The 9,173-nt window shown below is 43.0% G+C and overlaps 1 protein-coding gene and 1 non-coding gene across 3 annotated transcripts in view; both read left to right on the forward strand.

Moving 5' to 3' along the window:
* HAUS6 (HAUS augmin like complex subunit 6) overlaps positions 1 to 9,173 on the forward strand; it is a 36,528-nt gene that overhangs the window by 10,173 nt on the left and 17,182 nt on the right. The window contains exons 10-16 of one of the 2 annotated variants that reach the window (XM_060268983.1): positions 567 to 696; positions 1,139 to 1,241; positions 1,670 to 1,766; positions 3,160 to 3,226; positions 4,449 to 4,631; positions 5,603 to 5,738; positions 7,374 to 8,330. In XM_060268983.1, the coding sequence (XP_060124966.1) occupies positions 567 to 696; positions 1,139 to 1,241; positions 1,670 to 1,766; positions 3,160 to 3,226; positions 4,449 to 4,631; positions 5,603 to 5,738; positions 7,374 to 8,326 (1,669 nt within the window). In that variant the 3' untranslated portion in view covers positions 8,327 to 8,330. The remainder of the gene's footprint in view (positions 1 to 566; positions 697 to 1,138; positions 1,242 to 1,669; positions 1,767 to 3,159; positions 3,227 to 4,448; positions 4,632 to 5,602; positions 5,739 to 7,373; positions 8,331 to 9,173) is intronic. The other variant, XM_060268984.1, reaches the window with a different exon arrangement.
* Positions 2,956 to 3,087, forward strand: LOC118075507 (small Cajal body-specific RNA 8). The gene has a single exon (XR_004691384.1). It is a non-coding gene; the product is annotated as a small Cajal body-specific RNA 8 (non-coding RNA).

Consider the following 9,173-nt stretch of genomic DNA (forward strand, 5'->3'; position numbering starts at 1 on the left):
AGAGGACCTGTACTCTTTACCTCCAGATTTCATTAACTTGCAGTTAGCTCATTTTAATTGCCTATTGGCGAATATTCTTACTTTTCAGGTCTATACTAGTAGTCTAGTAACTTAACTTTTTAATTACAGGTAGGTAGCCGTGTTGGTCTGAGTTGAAGCAAAATTAAAAAATTCCTTCAGTAGCACCTTAAAGACCAACTAAGTTTATATTTTGGTATGAGCTTTCGTGTGCATGCACACTTCTTAGTGTGCATGCACACGAAAGCTCATACCAAAATATAAACTCAGTTGGTCTTTAAGGTGCTACTGAAGGAATTTTTTAACTTTTTAAAACAGAGACTTACTTTTATGAGTATCAGATAGCTTCAGATTTTTGTAAATGAAACTTGTATGTTGTGGTCTTCCAGTTTCTTTCTGCTTACTTTAATTATGGTTTACAACTAGACTTTAGCTAAGGCACAGCTGCAGATACATTCACTTGATATAACTCATTCGTTCATGAAATCTCAGTTTGCTTGAATAAAACACTTTGTAGTAACTGTTGGTTATTCTTCAAATTCTTACAGGCAAAAATTAAAACGTGAAGATTGTGTATCAATAAAGCAGTCTATTTCTAAAAAACAGCAGGAATGGGATTTGAAGTGGGAGAATTGCCTTGGCCAGTCACCTTTTCATTTAATTAAAAATCCAGATCCCGTAAGTATCTGTTCAGGGAGAGTACAAGGCTTGCGTTGATTTTTAAAAATGTATGTTTTCAGTATAAAATTAATTGAAACGAATTGCCTATAAAAATCCCAAAGGCAATCACCTTATTGTTATACTAATTGTTTAACGTGACCAACACACTTTTTGATAGTGACACTGGTAAAACCCTCAAGTATTTTGCAGTGGTTAATTCTCTTGATTTGAACCATCTTAAAGAGCCAAACCTATGACCCCTTAATCTTGTAAGGTTGTAAGATTCCAAATGTTTATTGAAATGGTTAAACTTAAGGGCAGCCTTCTGGATTTTGAAAAGAGGCTGTGTGGTTTTAAAATTTTGTATTTTGTAGGAATTTTAAGTTTTCTGGAATATTGACAATATATTACAGCTAAAAATATTGTTTAACATAACTTTTTGAATGTCTTTCTTTTTAAGGCACTTGACTTATTACCAGCCATGTCTCCTCTTTCTTTTTCTCCTGCTACCGAGGAAGCTTATAAAAGCAGTGTCTTCTGCCAGTACCCTGCATCAATTCCAGGTAAATCTCAAGAGCAGCTTTATCAATCCTGCCCTGAGATCCATAGCCTCAGAGCATGGGTAAGGGTTTTCGATGGCAGCAGTTGCAGACTTGTCCGTCTTCCTCTTTGCATATTTATACATTTAAAATTATCATCATTAGCCATAATTTTGTAATCATCTTGCTAACAGGCACATGTTTGCAGGCATGTAGTATTAGTCTTTAGGGCAGGCACCCCCAAATTCGGGCCTCCAGATATTTTGGGACTACAACTCCCATCATCCCTAGCTAACAGGACCAGTGGCCAGGGATGATGGGAATTGTAGTCCCAAAAACATCTGGAGGGCCGTGTTACGGGATGCCTGCATTAGGGTATTCTAATCTAGTAAATATAACAAATTTGCACTTCTTGAGAAGCCTTGATTCTCTTTGTAAAAATGTATTTTTAGATTCTACCAAGAAGAAGAGTTTTCAGAAAACAGAACTTGAGCTTCCTGGCAAAACATCAAGATGTCAAGGTAGTTCAGCTGGGGTAATTGCAGAGAGGTATGGCTTTAATATGTCCTTATGCATCAAAGGGTGTGTGTGTGTGTGTGTGTGTGTGTGTGTGTGTGTGTGTTTTGAATGTGACACAACTCTGAAAATTGGAGAAGGTATTGTATAGGGATGAAGTACTGCTACATATCTCACCTCTTGTTTATAGTTCTGGGACCATCTCATGGAAATGTAATTTCCTTCTGATGTAAATCTAGATTTGAGCTCTAAGGCTATATGGTTTCCCTTGCCTGCCATCTCTTACGTTTCCTTAGTCCTAGGAGGCACCCAGGTCCAATATGGGGGCGGAGCAACAGCAGAGCTGAATTAATTTTTGCTCGGTTTCCCCTGTAATGGGAAGCTGCCCTCAAGTGAGGAGCATCCCACTTGCGCTGCTGCTGCTCCCTTCAGAATGTCGTCCCCCCCACCCCCCTTAAGCCATGCATGCTGCACCCTAAAGTTCTTAGGGTTGAAATATCATTTGAGCTACGCATGCAACTGATACTGCACAGGTCAATATCGACCCAGCTATATATAAGGCATACCTTCCAGCTCTTGTAGCCCTTCCTATAAAGGACTATAAATAGTTTATCCAAATAGGGGGAAATGCCATATTTTTCCGTGTATAAGACTAGGTTATTTTCTTAAATTAATTGTGCAAAAACTTGGGGTCATCTTATACACAGATAGTGGAGAGGTGGGTTGGGCGATTGGTGGCTGCCCCGAGCAGTATATTGTCCATGGGGTTTTTGCGGGTGATTGGTGGGTGCTGCAAGGTCTGCTGGCTATTGGCTGCTGCGGCAATTGGGCGGGTGATTGGTGCTCGCTTTCGGTGAGCGTGCAGACAATTGGCTGTTGTGTTCCAGCAGGTGAGTGAATTTTGGCACCCCCCCAAAAAAGCTCAACAACTCTGGGCAATCTCCCCATTTTCTCTATTTGGAGTCCCAAAAAAGAGGGGGCATCTTATACACAGGAAAATATGGTACTTACCACATGCAAAACACTGATTTTTCTTGAAGTTCTCTGTGTGGATTGCTACTAGTTCGTAAACTGGTCTTCATCAGTTTGTGATTGTGTGGCGTGCAATTGCGATTTTGTGAGCAGTCTGTCTTTAAAAGCATTCTATGAAGCATATATTGGCAGGCACTTAATTCTTTGCATGTGTGTATATTGTTGTTCATGAGATTCGCTTTTATACTTCTGGGAGGCTGATACTCAAATAGAGATAAAGCTCTGCTCTAGTTGGCACTAGCTCTCCCTATAATAAAACTGCCTTTTGATGACCGGGACGAATTGAGGGAAATCGTAACGGACAGATACGGGGCACACATCTTTTATTGACTGAATGAAGTGCAGAGCATCAACAGTATGCATTTAACAATATTTTCACCTCCCCTCCTCCCAGGATGGCCATGCCCTCTTCCAGTCCTGCTACAGCGTCTGAAAATGAAACATGGGTATCCTCGGAAAAGGTAACCTAACTGTTCTTGAAGAGCTGAAGTGTCTACAAGGAGTTACAGAGCTTGGAGTAACCATAGTTCTTGTCATAATTTGGCCTGGTTCTATCTTTCCCAGCATGTGGATGGGAGTGCTTTCTACTTTTGGTTGGGGGAGAAGGGAGACAATATAGCAGGCACCCCCAAACTGCGGCCCTCCAGATGTTTTGGACTACAATTCCCATCTTCCCCAACCACTGGTCCTGTTAGCTAGGGATCATGGGAGTTGTAGGCCAAAACATCTGGAGGGCCGCAGTTTGGGGATGCCTGCAATATAGACACCAAAAAGTACTGTAGTGCTTCTCTGGGTGTGAGGGAACACATAGACTATTTTGTGAGTGTTCCCTGCCTTCCTCATGGTGTTGATATGCTTCAAAAAATGTTATTGCTTCACAGAGAGGCCATTGCCTTGAAGAAGCTGAACCTTATCCTAAGATTATTTAACTGGTTTTGACCTTTTAATGGCCTTGAGACCATATATGCCTGCCAGTAGGATAATTTAGGTTGGTAGGCATGCATGCATGAGAGGGCCTTTTCATTGGTGCCTCTGTGCCTAAGGAATTATTTACCCTGTGGCCTAATAGATTTATAAATATTTCTAAGCAATTCATTGGGTTTTTAAATAGTTGTCTTGATTTTCATTTATTTATTTTTGTATTTTATGTTGTGTACTATTTTTAGTTCTTTATTAGATTTCTTACCACCTATCCCAGGGCAGGTTACAACAATAAAATACATGAAATTTATTAAACAAATGAAACAATTATAATGTGGAAACACAAAAGTGTAAAAAAACAAAAAAACATTCCCATCTATAAAACAATTCCATATACTGTAATAAAAACAATTAACAATAATTGCCAATTTGGGAGCTATCTTGTGAGGTTATCCATCCTGAAAGAGGGCCTAAAATCGTTAAAATTAAATGTTTAAAACGTGTATATGGTGCAAATGTGGCTTGGGTGCTGTGACATCATAAAATCTCTTACCTGTTGAAGAAGACCAGCTACGCCAAGCTTTTCTGTAGTGACAGCCCAAATCCTGCTTCTCCCATCTGAATAGGGGAATCCCTATAATTTGGGAAACTGCAGCATTGTCTGTTGCAGTTAAATCTACCATGATGGTTAAGTTGTCAAAAATGACAGTCTGCATCTAAAACTGGTCCTTGAGCATTTGTGCCAATATTGCATCATTTCAGGGATCAGTTACTGAAACACCCAAGGCAGCAGATCACTCTAGTTATCAACTCTTAAGATATAAAGGAAGAAATTCCAGACCTACGAAAACAGCAAGGAAAAAACAAGCCGATACATTCAAAACGCCATCTTCCGTTAAACGGGAAGATCCTCTGAAGAAGGCACAAGAGCAACTGGCGGAACAGGTGAGAGACGTTCTTTTAATGTGATTCAGCCAGGAAATTGCCACAAGGCAATCAGCTCTGCTTAGCTCAGGCATAGGCAAACTCTGGTCCTCCAGATGTTTGCAACTACAATTCCCATCATCCCTAGCTAACAGGGCCAGTGCTCAAGGATTATGGGAATTGTAGTCCCAAACATCTGGAGGGCCAGTGTTTGCCTATGCCTGGCTTAGCTGGATTCAGTATTGGAAGGTCTGAAGTAGGGGAGGGACCTAGTGTCAGGCTTTGGGAGAGCGACTTCCTCCCTCCCTTTGGCCGTGGATAAGCAGAACAAAGCAAAAACAGTCTCTTACCATTTAAAGAGATTTTAATGATCACAGCTCAAGAACATCTCAGAGGAAAGGTGTTACCAATTAAAGTTTCCACCCACTCTGCCCCCCAGTCACCCCCATCACTTCTGTCTTGCAACCTGATCTTGCAACCACTGTGCTTTTTCTGTAGCCACCTCTACGTGATCTTGGACTGATAGGCTGGACACTTTCCAGCGAGAGAGAAATTCTTTTAGCTCTCTCTCCCAGTTCTTCACCTTGCTGTTCACCCCCCCCATTCTTCCCAACTACGTCCCTCTGCAAACCACTGTTCTAAATCTATACTGCTCCACTGCTCCTGGGCAGCTTCAGGATCCTGATCAGGAGCAGGGGGAAGGTGAGGTTCCCACCATTCCTCATCAGAACAGGAATCCTCAGCCTGGTCTGTGACACCTAGGTAAGAGTTGGGAAATCTGCTTGCATCTTGAGCAGCTGCTTAAAAAGCTGTTTCGTTGACAGGTGTCTAATGAACTAGTTTTTCTGTCAAAGTTTTACTAATGCTGCTCTAAAGCTCAATGTTAATAGTCCCATAGTTTGTCAAAGCTGGATTCAGAGTCCCATGAGTGGAACACAGTCCTGTGGAAACCTGTGTTACTTGTATGTTTTTTGTGTTTTGTTTTTTTGCAGATGGCAGATGTAGTATTATCTAATTCTTCCCAAAGCACTCGAGGAGAAGGACAGGAGTTGGAGGATCTGGTGGGCACCTTAATGTCAGATCCCTTCTTAACAAAGAAACAGATTCCGCGGACCCCAGAAAATCTGAGTGAGTATCTTTAATATTCCACCCTTTAATTACCTGTGGCAGAGGATTCTGCAATGCCATTTGGTACAAAGTTAAGGCTTTGAGGGGATGTAATTCCCTTGTCTGATGCAGGAATCTTACAAGAAGTCACGTTTTCTCTTGACCAGGTAGAATAGACACCACACTTAGTCATCAGAGAAATAGTTCAATATTTTGGGCAGTCAGTGATGCTTCTGTGTTAGATGGGCAACGTTTTTCTCTAGGACTCAAGTGTTGAAGGCAATGGCAGCTGATACCTTTTGACACAGGTTCTTCTAGATATATCCTCATCCTTTCTGCCTCTGTCCATATTTCTTTAAAGGGTCAGGAATAAGGAAGCAGAAATTGTCCTGGTGGCTCCCACTGGACCAGGAGGCTCCCATTTGGAGCTGACCATTGAGAGGCCAGTAAATTGTTCCGTCTCGTCACATCAGCTGTTCTTGGGGAAAGTGTGATGTGCTCTGTGTTGGCCTGCTTGAATAACCTGCCAAATTGTAATTACATGTGGGAGAGGAGGGGAAACAACCGTTGGTCAGAGTTCGAGCCAGATTAGCAGAAATGCTAATAGTTCCCAAAGAGGGTGATTCTTACCAACTTTTAACTGTACTCTTCTCCCAATGCTGTGTGCAGCCTAATTCATTTGTTGTACAAGATAGGCACAGACTATGGTATTAGGTCAATACCTTAGGGGGTTGGACTGGATGGCCCTTGTGGTCTCTTCCAACTCTATGATTCTATGACTCCCTGAGAATCCATTTTTTTTTGTTTATGAAGAGTTTCTTCCCCTTATGGCAGCAAAATAGGCACTTCCATTCTGTGGGCAATGCCTGGTGAGATACGCCTGGAGGAGGGAAGCCTTTTCAGTGGTCAGAGGTTGGTCCTTCAGCCTGTTTTCTTGCTGTTCACATGACTAGCAAAGCAGTTCAAACTAAGGAAATCTGTTCAGCTCACACAGAACCTGATTTTTAAACACAGATCAGTCACAGTCTGGCAGTACAAATAGTTTTGCTTCCCTGAACTTTGACATTATATCCACCATTCTTCTAAGGACCTTATACTTAAGTAACTGATGACATTGCATGTGGAAGGAAGAGAGGGAATCCAAACGGCCTGGGCCCAGTATCCCTGAAGGAGCGTCTCCACCCTCATCGTTCAGCCTGGAAACTGAGGTCCAGCGCTGAGGGCCTTCTGGCGGTTCCCTCCCTGTGAGAAGTGAGGTTACAGGGAACCAGACAGAGGGCTTTCTTGGTGGTGGCACCCGCCCTGTGGAACGCCCTCCCGCCACATGTCAGGGAGATAAACAACTAAATGACTTTTAGAAGATACCTGAAGGCAGCCCTGTTTAGGGAAGCTTTTAATGTTTGATGTTTTATTGTGTTTTTAATATTCTATTGGAAGCCTCCCAGAGTGGCTGGGGAGGCCTGGCCAGATGAGTGGGGTATAAGGAATAAATTATTATTATTATTATTATTATTATTATTATTTATTTTATTATTATAAACAAGTTGTCTAGCCAGTTTTGAAGGTAACATGCCAACTGTGCAATATAAACACATTGGATAGGAGTGTGGTCTCCAGTGCAGTGTTACATTTCACTTATTCTTGATTCAATTTTAGTTGCTGAAATTAGAAGCTCCTGGAAAAAAGCTATCCAGGATGAAGAAGCCTCAAGTGTGGAAAGGAATCATACCGAAGCAATAAAAGAAATACCAGAGGACCGAGTCCCTGTGTCTAGAAACCGAGTAGATTCAAGTATGGCATGCTTTATGTCTTCATGCATGTCCGATACAGCAGAATCTCCTTTTCTGGAAGGGCGTTCCCCGTTTTGTTTCCAGCAGGTGGTTACCGGTTGTAGCGAATTGCTGACCCATCAAGCAGCTGCTGGGCCAATGGATGAGATGTTTTGGAAGGAAGGGTTAACACACACTGTTCCAGGCAAATGTGAAACAAAAAACCCAGAACTTGGCCCCAAGACTGAACGTGCAAGTGAGCTGGAGGATGCTCCATGGAATAGCATTGCAGCAGAGACTTTGCCTCCTTGCGTGAGCCAGAATTCTTCCATGAGTACAACTGTTTCATGGGATGGTCTTCCGATAGGAAGTGGCTCTGATAGCCGGGAAGTTATCCAACTGGGCATACTTCAAGAAACCCTTCCAGAGGAAGGGGCACTCGTAAGCCTTAATAATAGTTGTAAAGATTTTGAACTGGATGAAGCAAGAGAAGACAGCAACGCTTTGCCGGACTGCGTGGCAGGAAGTGAGGGCAAACTGGATTTGCAATCTATTCGAAGGCGCTTGGAAATGTTGAAAAAGTCTGCACTCGAAAACTCGCTGCCTTCTATAAAGCAAATCCCAAGGTGCAGATCTGAGTTTAGCCTCTCTCCGGCGAGCCTGGAAGCTCACAGTGTTCTTACCCCTTCGGGAAAACCATATGCATCAGATGCAGAACTTGCCAGGAAACCATCGCACATGACTCTTCTTGAAAGAACTATCCTTCTCTCCCCCCTGGGTTCGCTTCCTTCAACGCCACAGAGAGAGCATTCAGGCTCACAGGATAGAGGAGGCATGTAAAACAGTTAGTATCAGTTGGATCTTGCAGATGGAAATGTGTTTTATTGCCATGTTGGGGCGGGTTGGCATTCCTCTGTTTTCAATGTGTGATTTAGGCCGCAGTTCTCTTATTTGCCTACAGGGGGAAGTGGCATAGCTCAGTGGTTAGAGCAGGCATGTCAAACCTGCGGCCCTCCAGATGTTTTGGACTACAATTCCCATCTTCCCCAACCACTGGTCCTGCTAGCTAGGGATCATGGGAGTTGTAGGCCAAAACATCTGGAGGGCCGCAGGTTTGACATGCCTGGGTTAGAGCATCTGCTTTGTACGCAGAAGGGGCAGGTTTTTTCCCCAATCATCCGCAGTTAGGGATGTCCACACCTACTGTCTGAAACTCTGAAGAGCTGATGCTAGTCAATGTAGACTGGATGAAAACCAGCTTCCTATGTTCCCAAGCCCCAGTGGACACGATGGGACTTACTGTATTTTTCTGTATATAACACGCCCCCATTTTTTATGGGGGGGGGGAGCCCGAAAATCGCTCACCCCACTAACCAATGCTACAAAGCACACACATCGCAGAAGCCAAAAATCATCTGCTTGATCGCCCCAAGCAGCCACCATTAGCCCGCCCCATTACCACAACAGTGGCCAATCAACAGCAGCCCTGACGGCACCCACCAATCACACGCATAATCACTGCTGAAAATCTCCTCATGACAGCAACAAATCCCCAGTGCCAACTCTGCACTACCCATGTATAAGATGACCCCAATTTTTTAGGATTGTTTTCTCAGAAAAAACCCCTAGTCTTATACACGGAAAAGTATGATACTCCTGAAGCAGACATAGGATTTCTGTGATGGAA

Source organism: Zootoca vivipara, chromosome 16, assembly GCF_963506605.1.
Source record: "Zootoca vivipara chromosome 16, rZooViv1.1, whole genome shotgun sequence".
NCBI classification, from domain to species: Eukaryota; Metazoa; Chordata; class Lepidosauria; order Squamata; family Lacertidae; genus Zootoca; species Zootoca vivipara.